The 27,255-nt window shown below is 49.5% G+C and overlaps 2 protein-coding genes across 2 annotated transcripts; both read right to left on the bottom strand.

Annotated features, from left to right (window-relative positions):
* Window positions 1–2,639: 2,639 nt before the first annotated feature.
* Window positions 2,640–26,221, bottom strand: RNASET2 (ribonuclease T2). Its single transcript, XM_003792421.3, has 10 exons — window positions 26,193–26,221; window positions 25,953–26,045; window positions 21,939–21,999; window positions 18,835–18,890; window positions 17,136–17,193; window positions 15,405–15,475; window positions 9,480–9,593; window positions 7,285–7,330; window positions 4,906–4,980; window positions 2,640–3,816 (listed from the first exon to the last, which is right to left on the bottom strand). The coding sequence occupies exons 2-10, from the start codon at window positions 26,036–26,038 to the stop codon at window positions 3,616–3,618; spliced, it is 768 nt and encodes a 255-aa protein (XP_003792469.1). The 5' UTR covers window positions 26,039–26,045; window positions 26,193–26,221; the 3' UTR covers window positions 2,640–3,615.
* LOC105887236 (glutathione S-transferase Mu 1-like) lies at window positions 10,883–12,037 on the bottom strand. The gene has a single exon (XM_012806748.2). The coding sequence runs from the start codon at window positions 11,954–11,956 to the stop codon at window positions 11,297–11,299; it is 660 nt and encodes a 219-aa protein (XP_012662202.1). The 5' UTR covers window positions 11,957–12,037; the 3' UTR covers window positions 10,883–11,296.
* Window positions 26,222–27,255: the final 1,034 nt, after the last annotated feature.

Genomic DNA, 27,255 nt, shown 5'->3' with positions numbered 1-27,255 from the left:
TGGACAGCCCTCACTTGTGCTGGCCAACCCACCCTCTGCTCTGGACAGCCCTCACTTGTGCTGGCCAACCCACCCTCTGCTCTGGACAGCCCTCATCTGTGTTGTCCACCCCACTCACCCCCTGCTCTGGACAGCCCTCATCTATGCTGTCCACCCCACACCCGCTCTGAATAGTCCTTACCTGTGCTGTCCACTCTACCCACCCCCTGCTCTGGATAGTCCTCATCTGTGCTGTGCATCCCTCACCTGCACCCTCCAGCCCTCACCTGTGCTGTGCATCCCTCACCTGCACCCTCCAGCCCTCACCTGTGCCGTGCATCCCTCACCTGTGTCCTCCAGCCCTCACCTACACTGCAACATAACAAGAGCTGTAAGAGAGAAATGGCGCCAGTTCCTGGGAACACACAGGCAGAGAGCTAAGACTCTGTAAACCATTCTTAATGTTTGACAGTAAATCTGGGTGTTGAAGTATTTACGGGAGTTTGCTAAACTAGAGGATTCCGGGCCATCGAACAACGTAGCATGCAGGCAACCTTGACCAGACCCCTTGAGACCAGGAGGCCATGGCTGGAACTCAGGGCAGCCCTAGCCTGCCACACAGGCACAGAGCCCTGGCTGATTATAGGGCATGGCCCAGACCAGGCACCGGGCTCAAGGCATGGTCCAGACAGGCATTCTGAGGTTCCGAAAGAAGAAAATAATTAGTCCTTTTCATGACTGAAGTGAAACAATGTTCCAAGTTAATGCTGAGGTTTCTGCCAGGAATAAAATGGCTGATGTCATTTGCTCAGAAGTGGGCAATGTCTCAGTGGAAAAATAAAATGTCTGGTTCTGGATACAATATGATTCCTGGTGACAGCTGGCTCACATCATGGCCATACATTACTAGCCGCAGGTGCCACATTCTAGGTGATAGAGCACCGTGGACGGGAGCTGCTGTCCCCTCCAAAGTGACAGAGAAAGACGGGGGTCCACAGTCAGCACCTCCAAGAAAGGGTTGAAGGGTTTCACAGAAATCGCTTTTCTTCTCTGTTTATCCCCCCCCCCCAGGTTTCCAACTCCACTGATGCAGGTGCAGCCTGAGACCTCAGGCTCCCTGACTGCACCCCTCCCCTCCTTGGGGCTCCCAGGGCCATCAGTGCCTCGTCCTTGCTTGGTTCAATCCAAGCACTTATTTTCTACCTGCTACTGTGCTCCAGGCCCGCAGCAACATCAGCACAAATCAGTACCTCCCACACTGTGCCACTTAGCAGACCCTGCAGGGTGAGCCGCCCACACCCCTCCACAGGGCGCAATCTATTCTCAAGAAATGCTCATACTAGAATAATACATGTCCTGCTTTTTAAAAAATGACTGGTTTAAAAAACACAAAGGCAAATTCAGATGTCTGGGGAGCTTCACCACCAACAGCTCCCTTCCTTGACCTCCAAGGCTGTAAAGTAAATGGCAATTCGAATGGGAAGGCTGTGCACATCCACTGGCTCCTATGAAATAAAGGTGCAGCCCTAGCCTTGAGCTGTTTATTTGCAAAACAACTCAATAGCATGAACAGCCATCTTTTAAGTGAAGCCCAGGCAGAGTTCACGCTGAGCAAGGGCACTGCCTGAGAATGTGGAGCTGAGGCAGGAAATCATCACTCCACTCAGTAAAATCGATGTCCCTCTCACAAGCACCCAAACCACATCATCAGAGCAGAGAAAAGCAGACCCGCCTGGCTGGTAAGTCAGCAGAAAACACTGGAGACCGGAGGTACTCAGAGCAGCAAAGGGACACGTCCTAGGCCAGGGACTGAGAGGGCACGGGGACACTGGTCCCTCAGGCCACACTGGGCACCCCCACAGCACTGGGGAAGCAGGGCCGGGTGTGTTCAGCACCTCTCAGGAATCTGCCCAGTGCAGACCCTGGCTCGGGCATGGCTGGGCCCTCTGCCCCTCCTTGGAAAACTAGGGTGGGGCAGCATAAACACAAGCAGTCGGGGGTCAAGACTGCTACCCTGGCCTTCCCCTGTCCCATCTGCCTGGTAGATCTCTGCCCTCTATGTATGTTCTGCCTTTTTGAATCATATTTCAGACGTGCATCCATCCTACAGACATCATGAAGTTGAGTTTTGGTTTGAGCCAACTTGAAAACATTTTTATTTTATTTTATTTTATTTTATTGAGACAGAGCCTCAAGCTTTCCCCCTGGGTAGAGTGCGGTGGCATCACAGCTCACAGCAACCGCCAACTCTTGGGCTCAAGTGAGTCTCCTGCCTCAGCCTCCCAAGTAGCTGGGACCACAGGCGCCCGCCACAACGCCCAGCTATTTTTTGGTTGCAGCTGTCATTGTTGTTGTTTGGCGGGCCCGGGCTGGGTTCGAACCCGTCACCTTAGGTGTATGTGGCTGGCGCCTTAGCCGGTTGAGCTATAGGCGCCGAGCCTTGAAAACATTTTTAAATTGAAAGTGAGTCCATTTGTATGTATTCATATAGCTGATTTAAAAAAGGATATTTTGAAAATATCACTTTCTGAGGATTAAAATTTGTAAGTGTGGAACACAACGCCTGACACATAGTACGTTTTGTTTTAAGTATATGTTATGTAAAATAGGATACTATCAACCTGATTAAAACAAAAAACATTTCAAAGAGCAGATGCCAATAGTGAAAGGTAGGTTTAATAAGGCACAGAGAGTGCTCACTGCCCAGACCCGCTCCTGTCTGGGTGAAATCCCGCCGCCCAGGGCAGCCTCACTGGCAGAAGAGCCGGGGTGTTGTGCCCTGCCCTGTCGAGGAGCAGGCTTCTAGGGATCCAGAACCCACCACCTAAAGGTGGCAGGTTGCACTTTTACCCATTCAGGATATAATACGATTATATACTATATTATATATAGTATATCCAGAATAGGGCCACATTTCCATTTCTAAATACTCACTAGCAGGCTGATCCAGCTGCATCCTGAGAAGATAGCCAGGCCTGACAGAAACCAACCTGCGTCTTTCACAGAGAACAGGAGCGGCCCAGAAGGGCATCACTGACTGGACGGGGCAGCGGGTGGCTGCTCTGTGACTCAGATCCCTTGGGAGCATGAGAACACGTCCTCCTTCAAGGACATGCCTGTGCCCACTCCAAGGCAGATGCTGACAAGGGAACCCTGTTCTGAGGTCTTTGGCCACATGGAACCCAACCCTGAGCTAGAGCAGCCCTGGGCACTGGGGCACCAGCCTGGGCCCCCACGTGAGCAGAGCCCCTCTCCTGAGAAGACCCCACACAGGGGCAAAGGCTCTATGAGAACACTCAGGCAGGACGGTTCCCTGAGCCCACACCCTGCCCCCAAACACAGAGGACCCTGTGTGATCTTCTAAGGTGCTGAGGAGCTCGACAATCACGGCTCCGGCACACACACAAAGCAGCCTCAGGCGTGGGAGGCCCCTTTCTCTCCACTGGCTCCACATCCGGCCCATTTCTATAGGAACAAAAATCAATTCACAGGCATTAAAGGAAAAAAGCTAAACAACAAAAGGCTTGCTATTTATGAAAGAATTAAAAACAAAAGGCTTCACTCTGGAGTGTTCAGAAAGCAATGGTTTGTGAATTTCTCCTGTACTTTAAAGCGTAATACTCCCCAATGTGGGCATCAGCGCTTGCTCTTCTTAGGTGGGGGGTAGAAGACTGGGCCATCTTCACAGACCCTCAGCCCCCGGCTCTGAGCAGCCCTGGCCAGCCAGGCCTCCCGTGTGGGGGGCAGCAGCTCCTCCGGCTCGGAGCAGTTGCGCAGCTGCTGGTCCTCTTTGGTCAGGCAAAGCTCGATCTGACCGACTGTCTGTGCATCCTCACCCTAAACATCAAACAGAAGAGACATTTTAGAGTTTGGACACGGACCGATCATCATGGGGTTATAGTAAAGCAGTTTTAGAATTAACTGTGAGGTGACTAAAGCAAGGCACAGATCTGAGACTCCAGGCACTGGAGACAGACCTACTTGTTGAGCAGGTGGCTGGGTGAGCTGCAGGGGGAGACTGGAGGCAACAGAGATGGGGCTGGGACAGGAGCTTGGCTTAGGGCTCTCCCAACCACCTCCAGAGCCCAGCCTGGCAGCTGTTGTCTTAGAAAAGATTCATAAGCACTTTCCACACCTGCGCAGACACCGCTACACACACAAGATGTCACAAGTGATTTGTGCAGGTGAACAGGTGTGTGGCACCCTGCTGCTGAAGGAACGTGAGTGGCAGCAGTCAGCAGACACGTGCCTGCAACCTGGACAGGTAATTAAATGACTGACACAAGCAGCAGAAACACTCAGAAGTGTCTAACGGGGGTTTCAGCTGCAAGCAGTCCCGAGTTATAAACATCTGATTGATGTACCAGTCACAATTACGATCGGAGGCTGTACCGGGTAATAGGTAAATGCACCTGTTCCAACTTACACACAAATTCAACATAAGAACAAACCCACAGGACCTGTCTCATGTGTATACCGGGGACTCCTGTACAACTGCTCCCTTCTCCACCTTCTGTCCAGATCAGGAATATTCTTGTCAGGAACAAGCAAGAAAACAAGCCCCAGCCCACATCATATGCGGTCAGAGAACCTTGTCCACAGCACGTGCCTGCACACACACAGACACATGCACACAGCACACACCTGTATGCACAGATGCGTGCATACAGACAGCCCTGTGCACACACCAGTGCACACACCAGTGTACACACACAAGCACACAGGGACACACAGACGCGTGCATACAGACAGCCCTGTGCACGCACCAGTGCACACACCAGTGTACACACACACGAGCACACAGGGACACGCACACACAAGCACAAATGCAACCCTGGCCCTGGGAAGCCCTTGGTGAAGACAGGCTGTCAGAAAAGTAAGACTTGTCTTCTTGACACAGAAAGGACGGAAAATGGCACGTCTGACCTGTCTTGGTGGGAGGCACTGGATTTTGGGTATCACTCCGTATACTCTGGTAAGGGCATCTTCAAAGTCTCTAACCTGACATTAAATAAAAATGTGTTAGAGATGAGACTTCAGTGGAAGAACTCCGGCAGCTCTGGTCTACCCAGAGCGTTGACACAACACGCAGCGGGTGCTGGCGGGCTCTGCCCTCCCCTCGGCAGAGCAGACTGGGCGCCTCAGGAGAAGAACCGCAAATCAGCTCCAGCCACCAGATCCCACATCACCCCCTCTCTTCCTGTTTTGTCCACAATGGTGGTGAGCAGCCGGCCCTCCCCTCCACCTCGTCCTACTGAGACTACCACTTGCCACAGCCACCCTCGTCCACTGATACCTATTTCATCTCGGCTCCATCCACCCCAAACCTCTGCCCCCTCTGCCCTTCCCATGGGGAACACGACCTACTTCACGGAAGAAAGGCTGTGGACACTCACCTTCCCACCCTGACCTGCAAACTCAGAACCCTCCACTGCCACTACCTCACATCTCCTACCCCGAACCTCCCCAGGGACACCATAGCCCCTGCCTCTCCCTGCAGGCCTCCAGGGCACCTGCCACTGGACCTCCCTCCCTACTACCTTGTCCAGTTGCAGGCTGAGGTCCCACTGCCTTGTGCTGGGGCCTTCTCTCCCACCCCAGGGCTTCCCCTGAGTCCACTCCTCTCTTCCCGGACCTTACAGAGACCTCAGATTCAAACTGTCCAGGCTGGGTCTGATCACCCTCACCCTGCTGAGGTCTTCATGCCAACAAATCTCACTCTATGGAGGTCCAGGGCAGGGTCACGCACAGACGCCTTTCACCTCTCTCCCATCAGCCTCGTCCAGGCTCTACACCCTCCTCTCCGGCTGCACACATGCCAGTCGACCCTCACCGTGGGCCTCCCTAAAAGGTCTCAGTGCCTCTCCTCCCACCACCAGAGAACCTCAGTGACAGGCAAAGACCCAGGTCTGCTCAGAGGCCTGCGCTGCGCCTGCTGCGGGGGTGCTCAGGGCCACACCCCCACTGCACCCCTTCCAGCTCCCAGGTGTTTGTTCCCTCCCTAGTCCCACTCAGCACCCCCAGGACACTCCTCCCATTTCAACTCATTAGGGCAGCTCTCCTGGGTGGTCCAGCAGCACTGATTTGCCCAAAAAACAGGGGAACAGACCTGTGGCTGGAGCTGGATGCAAAAACCTAAAACCTCCAGACCATAAATCAAAGGGCTTTCACGGGGCAGGATCCTGCTTAAGTTACCCCCACACCTCCATTCCCACCCCTGAGAAGATGCCCCCAGTGCACGAAGGCTCTGCTGTGGTATCGACTGCAGCTCTCAAGACGTCAGAAACCTGCCCTCTGATCACGGGCACAGCTCTGAGGCACGTCCTCCTTATCCATTTGCACTGGAGTCCAGACAGGACAGAAGGGGCCCTACGGACACTCAGCTCACAGGGCGTGCAAGGGCAGCTGACCGGCTTCCTCCTCAGGGGCCCTTTGCCTCCACCCCACTCTCCATGGAGGGGGGGGAAAAGATCAACCAGAAAACCAGCTGCGCAGCCAAGCAGACACCACTGAGAGCAGAACAAGCCTGCCCACTGACTTCACACTCCCTCGAGACCGAAGCACCTGTTCTGGGTCCAGCCATGACCCCAGAACTGTCGAGACTTTCAGCTTTCTAGATCCACATCTGATGATAAACTCAAAAATCAACCCAGTGAATCTGATGTGTTTCTCATATCAGAGTGTGAGAGTCCACAGACCTCTGTAAAGGCCCAATTAGCCAATGTGGTAGGCTTTACGGGTGACCTATCTGTCTGTGCTGCTGCTATGCCGTGGCAGCACAAGGCACCAGGGTCCCAGCGGGCCTATCTGCGCGCCAGCAGAACTGTCTTCACCAAAGAGGCAACTCAGAGCTGGAAGCAACTACGCTTTGCACGTCCTCAACAAATAAGATTCGGGCATGCTTAAATTTCTATGCTTCATCACAAAACAAATCAGTTTTATCAGGAAAACAAGAAAGAAATTTGTTTTTTTTTTTTCCTTAAACATAACATTATAAAACTGAATGTGCTTTTCCAAAATGCACAGTCCACCTGTCTCCCTCCACCCAAGGACCTGGGGCACACAGTGCTCACCATGTGGCCGTGAACCTGTGCTTCAAAATCACAGGTCTGAGGAGTCTCCAGTTTATAGTCAATATGACTAAAAACAAATCTAAATAAGCTCCCTTAAAGCATCAAAGTGAAGCAGCAGCAGGGTGGGTGCTGGTCCCTCTGCAGCCTGCCTGTCACCCGCTGGATGACATGGCCGTCTGGGCGTCCTTGGCGCACACACACACATCAGAGAAGCAGCAAAAGCAAGACTCACGTGGTAGTAATTGATAGATGGCTTTATCCCCAACTTCAGGAGCACACTAAAATTTAAATTAAAAAATTAGCTGTAGGATGAAAGTCCACCTCCTGTGTTCTTTCTAAACCTGTATTTCACAGTAAAAAATAAGATATGCTTAAAGGAAAGTATTTCCCTTTTTCTCCTATTGCTTCAGGCCACACATCCGTTAACAAGGACAGATTGATGGTTCCCTCCAGCTGGCTTTTCTGCAGGTGTCAGAAGCAGAACTGGCCCTGCTCAGCCTCTGCTGAGGGCTCTGGTGCTGCATCAGCTCATGGCAGAGGAGGCCAGGCTCTAACCACCAGCTCCCATAAGAAGTAATAATCCCCCCAGGGAGGCCACCAGGCCAGACATGAAGAGTCTAGATATACCCCAAGACCCAGACACTTCCCACTGGGCCCCACCACCAACACTGGGGATCAGTTTCAATAAGAAGTTTGGTAGGGATGCACCATGCCCAAACCATAGCAGAAAAGCTACTGAGTGTGAGAAAGTATAAATAGGAGCTACTTAATCAATACTTGATAAGTTATTTAGATAGTTTGCTTAAAAATTTCTCGGCAGTACCCACTTCTCCTTTTTTGCATTTGATTAATAAACCAGCTGCAGAGTGAGCTTGAACTCATCCTTCCTGGCAGAATTGGGGCCATGAGATCGGCCTGTGGAAACAGGGCCTCTTCCTGCCCTCTCCAAAGTGCTCCTCTCTGTCATCTTCCACTGATGACAGTTTCTCACTAAATGCAGGTCTCTGAGCCCCAGGAGACACTGTGGAGTCCCCTCAGGTAACCCTCATGATGGCTTTGGAAGCATTTACCGTCCATGCTTTTGGGTGAGGAAAGGTCTCCTTCTCGCTCTTACTACAAGATAACGCTGCCTCCGCTATGAAAAGCCCACAGATGAAACTACACAGATCAGATCGCACCTGTACAACAGACATGGAAACTGGGCACAGACCAAAATGCGTACGATCTGCAGCACGTAGCCAAATCTGCTTAGTGTGTGTGCTCAGTAACGCAGAACGCAAGCTGGAAGAAACTCCAGGACTGACAGTGACCCCCATCATTAACCTTAATGCACGGAAATAAAACCTGGAGAGGTTAGATAACCAGATCGTAGAACCATTCATGGCAGACCCTCCATCAAGCTGCGTGCTCTGAAAGCTGGTGATGTTAAACATTGATTTGCAGGGTACTCTTTGATTTGTAATTTTGGGGCCCCCAAAGATGCTGTCCACTCCAGTATAGTGCCCGTGATCCGGCTGATTCAAACCCTAGCCGTCAGACCCCTTTGATTAAAACGACCCAGGAGCCCATCCTGGGAGAGGCCTTTGTGGGCAGAGGACGCGCGGTGCGTGTCTGAGGACCAGCAAGGCTTATTCATCTTTTAAGCAGCTCTGACTCATGCAACTCAAATACAGTTGATTAGCAAAGGCGCCTGATATTATTTTGATTTGAAGGAGAACTGCTCTGAGACAAGCTGTACAAATTACAGGCAGCAAGGAAAAGGCTGCACAATCTTCTGTGCTGCTTTTTGACAACCAGTTCCCTAGCTTGTGATGACCTCTTGCAGAGAAGGTCAGAGAAACTACAGAACAGGCTGGCAAGGCAGAAATGTTCAGATAGGGCAAGGCCAGGGCTCTCTGGTGACCAGACTCTGACAGGCGGTCAGCTGGCCTTTTGTTTTAGTGTTCACTGGCCTGAGTGGTGACAACATGCTCCCGATCTCTAGAACTGAGGTGAGGGCAGGCAGGGGCAAGTTCATATGGGTTTGTGCAATTTCTAGGGTTTAAAGGATCCTTGCCTACCATCTCCTTCCTGTTTCTTCCAGCTCTACAGCAAAGATCCAAAGACTGAAACTATCTTGTTTATGTCATTCGTTTTGTCAGAATTCCCTACCCCTTGTCAGTGTCCCTGTGCACCTGGGGAACAACTCACTGTCTGCCATTAGGTTAAAACACAAGAAGGCAGCCTGTGTAGCCCCTGTGTGGTCTCATTCTGGAATGGTCCAAAAAGACTTGGTGGGCCTCGAGTATTCTCAGAATTGATTCCACTAGCTGTATTTCAAGGCACCCAGCATACGACGGGGCTGTCCAGGTGGGCAGTGTGGTCTACACTCGTTCCCTTCAATCGCCCTCCAGGCAGCTCCAATACAGGGGACCTGCTGGGACGCACCTGTTCAGGTCCAGCTTTTGGTACAAAGCCAGACTTTTGCCAAAGTACTTCTTCTGGGAGTTGAGGACGTCCACCTGGGCAGCACAGGTCCCATGTTTCTCCCATTCATGCTTCCTGAGAGGATTTAAAAGATGTCCAGTTAAAAAGTAATGAAACTAACTCACAATAGAAAATGTTCAACCATGTTTTCTCTCAGCAGACTATTCACAGGTAGGAGGCATGTCATTTCTGATACAAAGTAGGAAGGATAAAATTCCTAATTCACAACACAGGCAATTATGTTTCCCACAATCAGACAATCAGTTCCAATTCACTTCTGCAATCACAGCTTGTTCAATTAACAACAAATCAAAGCTGAGAAAAAAAGAAATGCAGTGTTCCAAGACCCACCATTCACAAAGCCATGTGCGGTCTCCTGCGGGAGCTGAGGCTTCCAGCCAGGGAATTTCAGAGCACTACCACCCACTAGCCGAGGAAAGCAGGATGGTGGGTTGCAAGACAGGCCCCCCACCCCCATCGCAGCCTCTACTAGTCTTTAATAGTTAACAGGCCATTCCACAAAAGATGAAAATATCACAAAAGAGCCTAACAAAAGGTCTGCAAAAGAACAGTGATTTACATCCCAGAAAAATATGGGCACTGAGTAATTCTCTACATTGCATTGCAGATTCAAGTTTAACAAACTCTTTCACATTCTTCATTTGGTTCTCACAACACTGCAAGGTAAAAAATATCATTGCTAGTTGAGAAATGGTGAAGCTCAAGCTCAGAAGGGCTGGGTGCCCTGTGGAAGGTCATGTAGCCAGGGCGTCACATAGCCAGGAGTCCCGGAGCCTGAGCTGGAATCCTTGCTTGATTTGGGGCCAAGGCCCTTGCCACCCCACTGCACCCCCATCTAATCAATTCCCAAAGACAACTTATTCCGAATGACTGGACTTGCCGCTGGGATGTGCATAAACAAGGTGGGGCATCAGGCTTCCTCAGCTTTATATTAATTCTTGAAGTTTTAATAAATAACCTTTTATAAAGCACTCACATGCAGTCTCTCAAAAAATGAAATCTAAATGTGCATTAAATCATTAGTAAAATTCATCCACAATACCAGTTTTATATAACTACAAGGGATGTAAATCTCTCAGACTAATCAAACTGTAAATAGAACACAAGGTCTTCATCTGGAGTAGTTCCCAGAGTGAATTATCTGGTAACTTCCCATATTCTATGGTATAGAGAAGGGACAGGCTTTTAAACCCACTGAATTATAACTTGAATTATAGGTCACTTAGTTTCTATAACACAGGAATGATCTGGAACCTACCCCACAGAGACGCTATCAGCAGTGAGCAGAGACAGGCAAGCTGCTTTTACACAACCAAAAACAGTTCTTTTTTTTTGTGTGTGTGTGTGTTTAGGCTTTATTAGGCATCAGACCAAGATCCAGCCAAGGGGCAGGGCCTGCACACCAGGGAGTCCTGACCTTTCAGGGCAATGCTGAGAAACTTGGGGTCCATTCGGGCTTCTGAAAGCACAGACAAGCACTGATGGGAAAGATGGTTAGGCTGGCATTAGGACAGGAACAGGTGATGTTATAAGGGAGACTTTGAGGAAGGAAAGTGTAGAGGTGAAGCCTGCATGAGGAAAGGTCAGATTAGAAAAAGGGTGCCAATAAGGCCTTGAGGAGGAGAAAAGAGAAGAAAGAAACATAAAGGAACAAAAAGGCTGGTGCCAGGCAGTGAAGGGAATCTGGCTATTCTCCAGGGCCTCAGGCGGCAGGCACAGTGCTGGCTCCATCGCCCATCTCCTGGTATCACAGAACCCTATCTTTTGCCGACCCACATTGCCATCTTTCCAAACAAGGGGCCTTGGACAAATTGGCCACGCTTCATGTAGGCAGAGATCTTCTTCAGGCCCTCAAAACGGGCCATGAAGTCCTTCAGGTTAGGGAACGCATCCAGGCACTTGGGCTCAAATATGCGGTGCATGTCAAGGACATCGTAAGCAAGGAAATCCACAAAGGTGATCTTGTCCCCCACAAACCATGGACGTGTCCCCAGGAACTCCGAGTAAAGCTTCATCTTTTCAGGGATTTCCTTCAAGAGGTCGGGCTTCAGTTTCTCAAAGTCAGGGCTGTAGCAGACTCTGGCCAGTTGCATGCGGGTGTCCATAGTCTGGTTTTCCAAAATGTCCACACGAATCTTCTCCTCTTCTGTCTCTCCACACAGATTGTGCTTGCAGGCAATGTAGCGCAGGATGGCATTGCTCTGGGTGATCTTGTGAGGCCCATCAATTAGGTACGGCAGATTGGGAAAATCCAGGCCCAGCTTGAATTTTTCCTTCAGCCACTGGCTTCTGTCATAGTCAGGAGCGTCCCCCATTACATAAATCTTCTCCTCATAGCTGGAGTCTGTGTATTCCAGGAGCAGGCGGATGGCATGAGCCAGCCCGCGGATGTCCCAGTAACCCAGTATCATCGGCATGGTGCAGGAAGCCGTGGACTCAGCAGACAAACCTCAGCGTAGCTAGACTGCGACTTCACCGAGGTTCATAGCCCCAAAAACAGTTCTTAGCTAACAATACAAATCTAGTAAATGTCAATTACTATTATTTCTGGAACAAGCTTAACTCAATAGATGATAGAGACAAGAATATATTAAAGTATTGATACTAATGTAGTTCAAAACATTTAATCACACACATCATTTGAAATGAACATTTTTCATTTACTATCTAAAGTGTCAGGACCGGGCGTGTGGCTCATGCCTGTAATCCTGCACATTGGGAGGTGAAGGTGAGTGGATCTCCTGAGCTCAGGAAACCCTGTCTCTAAAAATAGCTGGGCGTTGTGGTAGGCACCTGTAGTCTCAGCAACTCATAAGGCCGAGGCAAGAGAATCAGTTGAGCCCAACAGTTTGAGGTTGCTGTGAGCTGTGACACCACAGCACTCTACTGAGGGAGACAAAGTAAGACTGTCTCAAATAAAAAAAGTGTCATCACCTATCCCAAGTGCCTTGTGTCCCGCCCCATGTCACAGATGCCCTGGCTCTCTCACTGAGTGCGGCGGATGCCAGAGCAGATGTTAGCAGCCACCCTCCTGCCGGGACAGTGGCTCCCTAGGGCTGCACACATCCCACAGTGAGGCTGTGGCACCAACATAAGGATTTCCCAAATCTGGTTCATTTTCTTCTAAGATTCAAAAAACAAACCAAAAATACCCTACTTTGCACAGGGCTATATACATTAGTATTTTCAAAATGACTAGACTTAGGGAATTACCTCAGTATTACCAAGCAATACCAAGACCCCCTACATTGCATATTTGATTCTATGATATTTTAGATTAAAAAGGAAAAAATCTGCAGAGGCTTGCCCTCCCCAGTGACAGGAGCTGTGGTGGTGGCGTCCCAAGGACACTGCTGGGAAGCATTCGGTGACCTGAACGATGAAGACACAGCCCAGAGAGCAGCTCCTCACGGTTGCTGTGTTGTACTGGGAACACTTGTGTGTGTTAATTAGTGCGTGAGGTTAATCTTTGTCACTCAGAACAAAAAAATGCTCCAGTATATAACTCAACTATTCAACCTGAAAAATACGGATTCTTAGAGGTCAAAAGTAAATGTACACTTTGCCTATACTGTTTTGATTAAATGTCAAAGATTCAGCTTACAGAAGGCCTTGCTGATTTATCTTAAGCCATTTTGCTAAAATCTGCCTGACTCTATCACAGAACATCGTAACAACTGGAACATCATCCTTTGTCTACTCAGTTACCATCGAGTCATTTGCAGTATACTGTGCAGGTATATATACAGAGGGTGCCAAAAAATGTACACACATGGTAAGAATGTAAAAACTTAAAATTACAACACTCAATGTATACCAATAACACTTGTTACCTTGTACACTGTATTTGGTAAATCTTTTTTTTTTTTTTTTTGAGACAGAGTCTCACATTGTCACCCTCAGTAGACTGCCCTGGTGTCACAGCTCAAAGCAACCTCCAACTCTTGGGCTTAAGCGATTCTCTTGCCTCAGCTTCCCAAGTAGCTGGGACTACAGGCGTCTGCCACAACATCTGGCTATTTTTTTGGTCGCAGTTGTCATTATTGTTTTAGCTGGCCCAGGCCGGGTTCGAACCCACTGGCCTTGGTGTATGTGACTGGCGCCCTACTCACTGAGGTACAGGTGCTGAGCCACTATTTGGTAACTCTTGTAATTGCAAAAATCAAAATGACTTGGGTATTATAATTCTGATACAGTTTTTTTCTTTCTTACAATATGCACACATTCTTCTGGCATCCTCTGTGTATCTTTTCTCCTGGTTTCCTCCTCTCCAAACTCATAGCTAGTATCTATTTGGAAACCATTTTTCAGAATGCAATGTGCGTAGAACAACTGACATTTTTATACAGATTGTTTCTTTTTACTGAAGGGTGATTTCGATCTATAGTGCAGGGTCAGTGGCCCCAAAACCACTTCCTTGCCACATACGCTCTAGTGAAATGTCACAGTGAACGATGATGAAGCAGGAAGAGAGACGAAACTTTTACTCCATTTTGTTTTTATTTTACTTTAGATGAACGTCAGGGTACTGGTGATTAGGTTATATTGTTTGCATTTGTCAGGTAGAGGCCAAGTTGCAGTTGTATCCCTCACCCAAGAGGTGTGCCATATCCACTTTGTCTTAAAAAGTTTTCTAAACTTTTTTCTTTTTTGAGATTGAGTCTCACTATGTCACCCCTGGTAGAGTGCCCTGGCATCATGGCTCATAGCAACCTCCAACTCTTGGGCTGAAGTGATTCTCTTGCCTCCTGAGTGGCTGGGACTACAGGCGCCCACCATAACACCAGCTATTTTTAGAGACAAGGTCCCACTGTCCTTCAGGATGGTGTCAAACTAGTAAGCTCAGGCAATCCACCTGCCATGGCCTCCCAGAGTGCTGGGATTATAGCCATGAGCTACTGCACCCTGTCACATTTTTCTAAATTTTACTTTTAATTTTCCTGTAAATCGTATATAAAAAAAATTCTGGATAAATTAATCCTTTTGGGAAAAATCTAATTAGTTGTAATTTCAGTCATAAATTGCCATATTGGAGGTGGATAGAGAAAATAAAGAGTCACTTTCAGTTAACAAAATGCACATAAAAGAAATATCAATTTATTTACTAAAAAAAGCAATAATTTAAAAAGCTATCTAGAATGAAACCCCGAGTTTTGCCCTGGTTTACCTCCTGCTCCACTTCCAGGTGTCTCAGGGTAAAGTGTGGTGGCCTCAGCCTCGGGTGAGTCACACGTTCTCTTCTCCCCAAGTCACAGGAAGGAGATTATTATTTTAAGGTGTATCATTTTTTAAAATATACTTTAAGACAGCAGCACAATTTCCATCAGAAATATTCCCTGTCTGGTTTGGACTAATCCTTAGACATGCCAGCATTTAACTTTGTTAAACCTCAGTAGAGAATTTTTTTTTTGGAGACAGAGTCTGAGTAGAGTACCATGGCCTCACAGCAACCTCAGACTCCTGGGCTCAAGCAATTCTCTTGCATCACCCTCCCAAGTAGCTGAGACTATAGGCCCCTGCCACAATACCCAGCTATGTTTAGAGATGAAGCCTCGCTCTAGCTCAGGCTGGTCTCCAATTCCTGAGCTCAGGCAATCCACCTGCCTCGGCCTTCCAGAGTGCTGGGATTACAGGCATGAGCCACCATACCTGGCTGGTAGACAAAAATCTTAATGTAAAGAAATAAGATGACACATAGATTATCACATACTTTTTTTTTTTTTTTTTTATCCATTGGAGAAAAGCACCAACAATGGCATAACAGAATCATTTCTAGGAAAAAGCTGCTCAAACTGTTCAGCCTCAGAAGACAAGTCCCCATCTGTCACCCACGCTTCCCACAGGCTCCACTAAGAGCAGACTTACCAGAAACGGCTGCGATTGGGAGACGGATGAATTAAATCAGGCCAGTAAGTCTTCATTTCTGGCAAAAGATCCTACACATAATTTTTTTAAAAAGTCCATGTAAGAAATCATAAACTCAAAACTAGAAGGCAAAATTGACAAATCTATACATTCAAAGAATTGAGCTCTGCTTTCTTTTTTATGAGACAGGGTCTCTCTTGTCACCCTTCGTAGAGTGCCATGGCATCACAGCTCATACCAACCTTAAACTCCTGGGCTTAAGTGATTCTCTTGGCTCAGCCTTCTGAGTAGCTGGGACTACAGGTACCGGCCACAATGCCCAGCTGTTTTTTAGAGATGAGGTCTCACTCTGGCTCAGGCTGGTCTTGAACCTGTGTGTTCAGGCAATCCACCTGCCTCAGCCTCCCAAGTGCTGGTATTACAGGTGTGAGCCCCTGTTCCCGGCAGCTCTGTTAATTTTTAATATGAAGTGAGTAAAATGATGCTATGCTTATTCTGCATAAAGTGTTTAAGATATATTTAAATGTGGTCAGGTGCGGTGGCTGATGCCTGTAATCCCAGCACTCTGGGCCGGGTGTGGTGGCTCACGCCTGTGATCCCAGCACTGGGAAACAAAGGCAAGTGGACTGCTTGAGCTTAGGAGTTTGAGAGCAGCCTAAGCAAGAGCAACACCCTGTCTATACTAAAAAAAAAACAAAACAAAGAAAAACTAGCCAGGCATCATGGCAGGTGCTACTTGGGAAACTGAGGCAAGAGGATTGCTCAGTTCTAAGAGTTTGAAGTTGCTGTGAGCTATGAGACCACATCATTCTACCTCAGGCAATAGAGTGAGACTCTGTCTTAGAAAAATAAATAAATAAATGAAAACAAGATATATCTACATGAGGTAGGAGCTTCTCTGAGAATTTCTGCCAATACCACTCATAAACTCTAGCCTTATTATTTATTCCTCAATAAGAGCTTTTGTCCTGGAAGGTTCCTCCCTGCTCAGAAACCTGCCCACCCTCAGCCACAGCAGACAGCCCCAGGCACCACATGCCTCCTCTGGGAGACACAGATGTCAGAAGCGGTGCCAGTACACCCGTGCTGCCCAGACTCTTGCACTCAACATCCTGGGGGACTGGGGATGGACTGGTGCCAGCAGACAGGTGTCCGGGTCTATGCAGCCTGGGCAAGCTTAGCTCCCATCTCAGCCTCTCATGACTGGGCCCAGGACAGAGGAGGGGCAAGGTCAGTTTTCTTCTAACTTGTGAGGTTTAGATTATCAATAATTACTGAAACAGGGCCAGGGGCTCGATCCTGGTGAATACAGTAATGACCCTGTAATTTTATTTTAATTAATTAATTTTTTTTGACAAAGTATTGCTCCACTGCCCAGGCTAAGTGCCACGGCATGATCACAGCTCACTGCAGCTTCAAACTCCTGTGCTCAAACAATCCTCTCACCTCAGCCTCTAGAGCAGCTGAGACTATAGGCACATACCACCACACCTGGCTGATTTTGACATTTTTGTAGAGATGGGGTCTTACTGTAATGCCCAGGCTGATCTTGAACTGCTGGTCTCAAGTGGTCTTCCTGCCTTGGCTTCCCAAAGTGCTGGGATTACAGGCATGAGCCACCATGCCTGGCCATGACCCATAATTTAAACATGATTTGGAAAGTATACTTGTGAGGAAAAGATGTAACCTAGTTCAATATTCTACGACAGAAATATAATTAAAAGTTAATACCTTAATCTCCTCTAGATTGAAGGGCCATGATCGATTACATTCTTCACTTTTATCAGGCCTTGAAATTCAAATTAACAAAATAAGAAATATTAGTCTTGTTGGGTGTGACTCCCACATGACATTAGAAAACTCTTTAAATTCTGCAAAAGATCAAAAGAGAAATTGTTATTGAGAATTCCCGATCCCACACAAGTCTATAAACTTAGACTTAGAAAGAATGCTCAGATACAAATAGTCACAGTTTGAGTTTCTTTTGAAGGGAAAATAAAGTGTATTCAAACTGTCCAGGAATAATGCAATGTAATTTCATAAATGAAGCCCAACAAATAGACTCATCTTGGGAGCTTCTGGATCAGCCCTGCAGGGGCTGGAAGTGGCCTCAGCTGGTTCCCAGCACAGAGGCCCTGAGACTTCTGACCTCTGCAGCCTCCCCTCCAGAGTCTGCATCTCTGGGGTGGGGGAACCCAGCAAGATGACGTATTCAACTAGCCCTCCTGGGCAGCTGTGATCACACTAGCATGCCCAGCTTTTGAGCTTTAATTCTATGCTCACCTGTCGGATTCTGGACATATGGACTCTCATTCTCTCGATGCTGGTTAGTTCACCAGGTCATTGACCTACTTCCTAAGACCCTGACCATCCAGAGCCTCAAGAGGGCTGGGAAGAGCACAGGTCTCCAGTGTCACCAGGCCGGCCTGGCAATCTAAAACCAGCAGGATTTCACCCCTAGTGGATGAAATTTTTGCTCCAGTTGCAGAAATGACACAGTATTCTCAGCAGAAACACACTCCCACCTTTGAGGACAAAAGAGAAGAGAAACCATCCAGCAAAGCTCAAAAAAGCACTAAAACAGAAGTGTCACCATCACCTCAGAGCCAGGGGAAGAAAGTGAAACACAAGACAAGTCCCCAGGCCCCAGCTTGTTCTCTACTGGGTCCTGTTCCTGGGAGCCAGCAGGTGCCAGTCAAAGCCTCCGTGGCCCCCTGCAGCAGGGCAAATCGATGTGACATGCGGCTTAACACAAGTGTGTGCACAGACCAGATGGGTTCCTAAAATACCAGAGAGGTAACAAAATAGAACACAGACAAAACCAGAAAAGCGAATTTCAGCACCAATGAAGTGTGAATAATATCGACGCATGCTGTTTATTCCTACGTATTTATTTATATTAGAACCCAAAAGAAAAACAAAATGAGAATTTAGTTTTCTGAATTAAAAACGTACTAACGTACGTTTAGTCACGTACACTACTAAAACGTACCCAGAAAACTAAACACACATTTAAATTGTTACTAATCTATAAAAGCAGAACTGAACAACAAGAGAGTTAAGGTTATGTCAGAAAGACTAAAAAAAAACTTAAGGATTTAATCTACTAAATAAACTCCTAACAAAAATAACAAGTACAAGTACTACGAGTATGCTCAAGCTAGAGTTCCAAGTTCACTTCTTCAGACTGTGCAAGAGTGCCGTGGCATCACAGCTCACAGCAACCTCCAGCTCCTGGGCTTAGGCAATTCCCTTGCTCAGCCTCCCGAGTAGCTACAGGCGCCCACCACAGCGCCCGGCTAGTTTTTGTTGCAGTTTGGCCGGGGCTGGGTTTGAACCCGCCACCCTCGGTATATGGGGCCGGTGCCCTACCCACTGAGCCACAGGCGCGGCCCCAGACTGTGTAGTTTTAATTGTATTAGATACTCACCATAATCCATGAATTGTCCAGTAATTTGGAGGGTCTCTACAGTCATTTTTAATTTCCTAGAGAGAAAAGACACAAAGTAATTGGTTCACTGTTTACTAAAATACATTTAGTAACCCTACTTCTTTCAACATATACCAATAAGATCAGGTACAGAGTTAACCCAAGATCATTACCAAGTTTATTCATAATAAATTCATTCTAGCAGTACATTCATGAGGAAACTATACTGTGGCTGGAAGCTCTAAGCCAATCCTCTATCTATCTGTTTGGGGGGATCATTGAGGGTATAAGAAACCAGGTTACACTGATCCAATCCTCAATTTAATTAACAGAAATAAATAGCTATTTTTGTTCTTTTTATGTGCTCACAAATTAATTCAATCCGATGGAAACCCTCCCATTTGCCAAAGAATACTTCAGCTACTGTATAATTTAGATTAAATATTTAAGAACAAAAGGTTCATAATACCTGTTAAGCTCACTCAGGTACCAAGTCAACATCCATTAGTGAAATAATAAGTTTTGAAAATTTGGAGCCAAAAAAATAAGAACAGGAATGTATCCTTAAACTTAATAATAAAAATAAAAGCACAGTGTAATACTGTTTAGGAACCTACCAATAGCTGAGTTAAAATGGAGATTTTCCACAATGAACAACCCTCAAGAAGTGTATCTGGAACATCAGACTGGGAGAGACCAGACCTCGTCCAGCCCCACGTGGGGGAGGGCAGCTTGTGAGCAGCAGAAGCTGCAGCCAGGGAGGAGCAGCTGGGGTGCACGCTCCTGTCCCCCAGTCTTGTGTGGAGGCAGCCTCTTTTCAGGGCTGTTCTGGAAATGAGGGAGGGTCTGCCGCAGGTGGGGCACCTACCCCGCAGGTGAGAGGCCCCTGCTGCAGAACCGCTGGGCGGCAGGTGCAGGACAGGGTGGCAGAGGTCATCGCTTCACCTCTGCCCACATTCCAACTCTATCCCTAAGGAGACCCATCCAGAGTGGCTGGTGTCATTCAGATCCAGGGCTGGTGAGAGGCAAAGCCAGCAGCACATGGTCTCTGTCCTGCTCAAAGCGCAGCCCCTGCACACGTCTCCACGGCACATCAGAGGGACGTCAGCAGCCTTCCCCGGCCTCTCAGGGGCAGTGCCAAGTGCCCAGGACTTGGTGGAGACCAGGACAGACCCAGCACCTATAACTTAATGCACGCCTCACGGTGGGGGGGGGGGGCGTGACATTTTGCTAGTCATTGATTTTTTTTTTTCTTTTTAACTTCTAAAGCCTCAAGGCAGGAAAGCCCTCTCCCACAGGTTATCACATTTATTCCATCAGTACACAGCTCTCCCCCTTCCCCCTCACACACAGGGCCACACAAGTGCCCAGGTCTCAGGCCCGCAGGCAGATCCTCCAGGGCTGGCCAAGAATGCACTGGTTTCCAGCTCTTTGTCCATACACCTGTCCTTCCTTAGGAACCAACCGTAGGGGCCAGCAGTGCCCAGCACACTCAACTCCATGCCACTCCCACCATCCCCTACCCCCCAGAGCAAAGCACCAGCTCCACAGACAACATGCTGTAAACTTTGCAAAGCTGAAAGCACATCCCAAGGTCACCAGGCAGCGTTAGAAACAGGGTCCAGATCACACGTGGGGCGGACAGAGGAACTGCATCCTCATTTGTCACAGAAAGATATTCAGTTCTTTAGTGAGGAAGGAGAAGAGCCTACCATTACCATGCTAGAGGCAAAACCAAGGCCTGTGCACTCCTGAAACACGCAGAATAGCCCCACTCTACAGCCACCACAGGCTGCTTCTGTCTCACAGTAACTAAAAGGCCTCAGAATTTAAAGCCCTCAAGCCCAACCTCAGAAACAGCATCGAGGAACTCAGTAGGATGTGAGATGCTGTGGGATAATCATGTCAGGACTGGCTCTGCACACCAGGATGGAGCAGGCCCTGCGGAAGGAGGCTGAGGCAGGGTCCCCTGGCTGACAGTGCCCTGACAGGAAGGGGCTGGCGCTGATACCCTAAAAGGACAGGGGCCACAGAGCAAGACAGCCACAGAGGGGTGGCCAACCTGGCAGGGAAAAGGGTGTCATTGGTGCCAAGCAGAGTGACAGAGGCGAGGAATGGGCTGCACCTCCTTTCTGCTCACGGCAGACTTCATTGTTTTTCTTAGAAATGGGGTCTCCCTATGTTGTCCAGGCTGCACTAGAATTCTTGGGCCCAAGTGATCCTCCTGTCTCAGTCTCCCAAGTGGCTGGGACGACAGGTGTACATCATGTGTCCACTGAGACTTTATTAAGACTCCAGTAACACAGAGGGAAGGGAGAAGTGAGGGCTGCTGTGGGCTGAACTGGCTCCGTGTTACCCCCCCAGCAATCGTGCAGCTGAACTGGCAGGTTTGGGAGAACACACTTGATTCAGACCTGGAGGACTTCATAGATCAGCCACACCTTAACCCCCATACCTGTGAGTCTGACCTTATTTAGAAACTGGGTCTTTACAGATACAATCAAGTTAAGATGAGGCCATACTGGCTTAGGGTGGGCCCTAAATCCAGTCACAGTGTCCTTTTAAAAAGAGAGATACGACGTGGAGGATGCCATGTGAAGGAGGCAACAGAGGTCGGTCGGGTGATGCCAAGGACCTCTGGTCCCCATTGGATGCTGAGAGACAGCCACAGAGCAAACTCTCCCACAGACCCTCCAGAGCAGTGGTTCTCAACCTCCCTAATGCTGAGACCCTTTAATATAGTTCCTCATGTTGTGGTGACCCCTAACCATAAAATCATTTTCATACACCTGAATTTGTACGGGGTGTATGTGACAGTTTTAGACGACCCCTTTGAAAGGGTCATTCGACCCCCAAAGGGGTCACAACCCACAGGTTGAGAACTGCTGCTCCAGAGGAATCAACCTGCTGGTGCCTTTGGTCTCCCAATCTTGTGAGACAACATTTCTGAGGCCCAATGCCACCCAATTTGGGGTGCTCTGCTGCAGCGACCCTAGGAAACTGGCACATGGCCCTCCCAGAGCCAAAGCTCCAGCTTACAACAGGGGCACTGGGGTGGGCACACAGGCATACCAACTCCCTCTTCTGGGTTAGGGCAGACTTACCTCACACACTGTCTCAGGCCAGTGTTGAACCATGATTAGCTTTTTCCACTCATGGGTGTCACTGTTAAAAGACAAGGAACTTATTTTTCAAGAATTTTTAAAGTTATAGAAAAAACAAAATAATCCATCCTCCCATCCATCTATTCAAGTGGAACACCTGGGGATCCCGCCCAAAGACCCTGCCCCCTTGGAGAGCATACCCAGGTGAGGAAGGCAGTGACCCCACAGGTGAGAACACAGTGTCCTACAGCATCAAGTGGCAGGAATAGAGGTGGCAGGACAGGACAGGGCAGGGCAGGACAGAGCAGGACAGTAGGGCAGGGGTTGCAGAGCAGGTGCAGCAGGGAGGGCCACCTGGAGGAGGGTCAGCAAGTGGGAGCACCTTCTCCTAAGGAAGCTCAACAAAACACAGACCCAAGACTCCTTAACCGCATCTGTGAGACCCACAAGGCCCTGAATATAGGAAGGTTTTGTAACTTACTTAGCAGCAAGACATGACCTAAACTAGCATAGGGCTGTTTCTTGTCACCACAGCACCTGGCACTTAGCTTCACTTGCTTCTATGCTAAATTAGTGTCCTTCAGCTACTTCAGATGCCATTAGGCCTGTCACCTAGAGCATAGAATGTGCACCACACTGCGTCAGAGGTTCTCCAGAGCACACCTGTGGGCAGCTCTGCACCACAGTCTGAAAACGGAGACTCATCTCACTCTGGGGCTCACCAGAGGGATCAGCTCCCACACTCAGAGCTCGTCAGCAGGAGGCCTCCACCCATATTTTCAAGGCTTAACATACAAAGAGATTAAAGAAGAAAGTGCAAGTTGCAAAAATACTCCATAAATGAAAAATGTCTGCAGCAACACAAGAATGTAACGCAAGCTGATACTTCAGGATAAATTAAAATTTAAAAGGAAAGAGTCAAAGAGAAATAGATTATGTTGTTACACATTAGCTTTTATAAATAATTGAGTACTGTTGAACATGCATAGAATTCACAATTATGATGCCACGAAAACCTGGTTGTAAGTCTTAACTAATGATGCTCTCGGTATAAAAGGAAAAAAGAGGCAACCTGCAGCATGAGAAGTAGAGCTGGGAGAAGCATTCGAGGCCTACCAGGCGCAAATACCTCACTTTACATAGATGGAAAGTGAGGATAGAAGGTCACACCCTCAAGATCAGAGCACCTGGCTGGGTACAGCGGCTCACACCTGTCATCCCAGCACTCTGGCAGGCTGAAGTCGCCAGACCACTTGCGCTCAGGAGTTGAGATGAGTCTGAGCAACAGCAAGAGCTTGTCTCTACTAAAAATATAAAAATTAGTTGGTGCCCAGTAGTCCCAGCTACTGGGGAGGCTGAGGTAGGAGGAATGCTTGAACCCAGCAGTCTGAAGTTGCCGTGAGCTAGGCTGATGCCATGGCAGTCTACGCAGAGTGACAGAGTAAGACTGTCAAGACAAACAAACAAACACAAAAACAGAACACACCTGAAACAAATTCTCCATCTACAATCCAAGCAGGTGTGATGTAGAATCCCCCACCTGCCAACAAGGCACTGGAGGGATAAAGCCAAAGATCACTAAGCAAAGAAGGAAAAACCACGGGTTTTCAAACCCAGTCAGTACTTGAGAAAATGCCTGCTGATCTATGAAGCCCTCTGGGTCTGAATCAAGTGTGTTCTCCCAAACCTGTCAGCTCAACTGCATCAATAATGAGGGTTGGGGGTGGTGGGTGGTACCACAGATCACAGCCTAGAGCAGGGGTGTCCAACTGCAGCCCATGGGGCCTCTGCTCATGCTGAGGCCTTCTTTTGCTTATCAGTGGTGTCAGATATCATGAAAAGTATGCATGGATTTTTTTTTCTTTTGCTTATCAGCTTTCCTTAATGTTTGTATATTTATTTATTTATCTATTTTTGTGACAGAGTCTCACTTTCTTGCCCTGGGTATAGTGCTGGGGTATCACCTCACAGCAACCTCAAACCTCGACCCCTCCAATTCTCTTGCCTCAGCCTTCTGGGCAGCTGGGACTTACAGGCGTCCAAATGCCCAGATATTTTTCAGAGACAGGGTCTCCCTCTTGCTCAGGCTGGTCTGGAACTCATGAGCTCAAGCAATCTTCCTGCCTTGGCCTCCCAGAGTGCTGGGATTACAAATGTTTGTGTATTTAATGTGTGGCCCAAGACAACTCTTCCTCCACTCTGCACCAGAGAAAAAAATAAGGTTGGACATCCCTGGCCTAAAGTCTTTAGCTAACATTGCTTACTATGGGTTATGGATCATTCTAAGCACGTTCTATACCTCAACTGATTTCTCCTGACACTATGTAACTCTTTGAGGCAGGTGTTATTATTATTTCTAATTTGCAGGTGAGCAAACAGCAAAACAGAGACAGCTCTGAGGCCCCACACCTGGGTATGAACTAGTACAGAGAGCTCAGCGTGCCTCACCTAAGGCCACATGAGAAAACAGGACAAGTGGTTTGTGGAAAAGGAAAGAGAAATTTATTAATTTGTCAGCAAATGAGGCGGCTCAAAAAAATACCAGCATCCTGGCCCGGGGCAGTGGCTCATGCCTACAATCCTAGCACTCTGGGAGGCCAAGACAGGTGGATAGAGTTCACCAGCCTGAGCAAAAGCGAGACCCTGTCTCTACAAAAAATAGAAAAACTGAGGCAAGAGGATCGCCTGAGTCCAAGTTGGAGTTTACTGTGAGCTATGATGCCATGGCACTCTACCCAAGGTGACAGCTTGAGACTGGGTCAAAAAAAAAAAAAAAATACCAGCGTCCTCCTTCTGAACAACACAGGGCTTTTAAAGGTACTGAGCAATCCCATAATCCCATTTTGGGCTAAGACAATTTTGTGTCCTCTGTCTGGATTTATCCCAAATTCAGCTAAGACAATCTTGTGACCTCTTCCCGGATTTCAGGAAAAAAGATCTTGGGACCTCCAGATTCCCTCCACAGAACAAAGACATCCCTGCCCCTGCGACCACTGGCCTGAGGCAGCCAAGTAGGTTTTAGTTGTCAAGAAAAAAAGGGAGGGAGGAAAGTCAGAGAGTTTTGAAAAGACAAAACATTTCCACCCCCTTTCCCAAGCCATTCTGTCACACTAGCAGCTCCCTCCATCAGCACCTACTGCCTCTCCAGTGAGACTCTTAGCTTTATGGCCAAAAAATAGCTAAATAAATGTAGTTTTTTCAGAAAGTACACTTTCTGGAAATATGATAAACAGAAGTGATAATTAAAAAGCAAAACCCACCTACCGTGTCAGTATGAAATGATTAACCCTCATTACCCAAATGGAAGAAAATAATTAAAATTTGGTATACCCTCCATGGCATTAAGTTGGAACTCTCTGCAACACTGTTTACCCCTGAAGGACTTGCCTGGGCAGCTGCGAGGGACACAAGAGAAGGGAAGGACACAGAAGGGGACCCAGAGGTCGGGACGCAGAGAGGAAGCTTCAAAAGCGGAAGAACAGCTTTTCACCAAAGCTGTGCTGACACCTAAAAATGAGTTTCCCTCCACGGCTTCTGAGAACTTCCAGAGCAGGAACCGGGCCAGGTCCCACTCCCGCTCCCGCTCCCGCTCCAGGCCGGAGTTCAAGGGGGGTGCTAGCCCCCCCCCCACTCTCCTTTTCCATAGGATCCCCACCAGGTGTCCTCAGCCTCCGAGGACCCCTCCCGCTCTTCTGGGGATCCCAGGTGTCCTCAGCCCCCACGACCCCTCCGGCTCGTCTCTGGACCCCAGGTGTGCTCAACCCTGCTCCACTCACTTTCCCATAAGGTCCCCCTAAGGCGTGCTCGGCCCCACTTCTCCACTCGCTTCTCCTCAGGGTCCCCCCAGGTGTGCTCCGTCCCGCCCCATGCCTCCCGCTCTTCTCGGGGGCCTCAGGTGTGCCGGGCCCCGCCCCTCCCTCGGCGAGTCTGGACCCAAGCGTAGGATCGGCCCCCGCGGACGCCTCCGAGGCCGCGCTCACACCCGCCTCCCGGCTTCTTCAAACTTTAACTCACCTCGAGAACCGAAAAGCAGCGCTCAGACAATAAAGGGCCAAGCAGAGGCAGCCCAGCAGGGCTCTGCACGCCGCGTCGGGCCTCATACCGAGCCTGCGGGGAGAAGAGCCGCGGTCAGGCCCCACGTCTTCGTCCTGGTCCCGGCCCAGGCCCCCGACGCCGACCCGAGCGCGCGCCTCCGCCCCGCCGCCCCCCGGAGCCCGCGCCGCGAGCTACTCGGCTGAGCTACCCCGCCCCGACCTTGCTGCCCCGAGCTGCAGCCGCCGCCTCCCCGCAAGCCGCAGCGTTTCCGGAGAGCTCCGGGGACGCCTAGAGGCCTGGCCTGGACTGGGGACACGCCCCCGGCCCGCCCCGGACTCGTGGGCAGGCCCCGGCCGCGCGGAGCCCACTCCGCCCAGTGGGCACGCCCACGATCTCCTGGCCGCTGCGAGGCCAGTCCTGCTCGGTCCCAACCTACACGGGGCAGCCCGCCTGGCCCACGCTGTGGGAGCTGCTCGCCCACTCCTGGATCTGAGCCGGCCCTGCGCCCCCGGCCGTCGGGGGACAGCGTGTCAGCGCCCGGGCGCCGGGCCCGCGACCACCCAGCGCACGGACTCCCCCTCGTCCCACCTGCCACCCGGGCCCTACAGCCCGCAGTCTTCCCTCCTGTCCCCAGACACCGCCGCCCAGTAGCTGCCGCTCCGCAGCCCCAGGAAGGGTGTAAACTTAGGCGGGGATCTGACGTGACTACTCCGTGGAAACACTTGCATGGTCTCCCCACGGATGTTCAGATGGCGTCTAAATCCCCAGCAAGGCCCGGCCCTACCCAGCTGTGGGCCTCACCGGCCTCCTCCCACGGGCCAGGGCTCCGCAGTGGGGCTAGGGCTGGGGTGCGGCCTGGGGGGCTGATGGCGGCCCCAGCCCACCGCGGCTCAGCAGGCCTGATCCCCCAGGTGAGACTTCCTGCAAACACTGGCCTTGGCCTTGCGGTGGTGCTGGTACACAGGCCACTTTCTCCAGGAAGAGGCTTCCTCCTTCCCCTGCCCACACCTTGTTGACAGCTATTGCCATTACATTTCAAGTAAAACCGTGGCTTCCTCAGGGCCCTCAACCAGGTGGGCTCTGCTTGGGAATGGCCAGAGTTGCACCACTGTTTGAAATAGTCTCTATGACTGCAAGGCGAGGGCCGTGCAGCGGAGGGGAGGGCACCTGGTAGGCACTCAATAGAATGTTTGGGCGGTGGAGGGGACTGGCTGACTTCCCTCCCTCTCCCACCTGCGTGGGCTGGGGGCTACTTTGGCTCCCTCCTCTCAGCTACCTCCTG

This window comes from Otolemur garnettii, unplaced genomic scaffold (genome assembly GCF_000181295.1).
Source record: "Otolemur garnettii isolate 467f Iridium unplaced genomic scaffold, OtoGar3 scaffold00056, whole genome shotgun sequence".
Classification (NCBI taxonomy): Eukaryota; Metazoa; Chordata; class Mammalia; order Primates; family Galagidae; genus Otolemur; species Otolemur garnettii.
The sequence above is the reverse complement of the archived record's forward strand: the minus strand, read 5'-3'. Positions and strand labels throughout refer to the sequence as shown.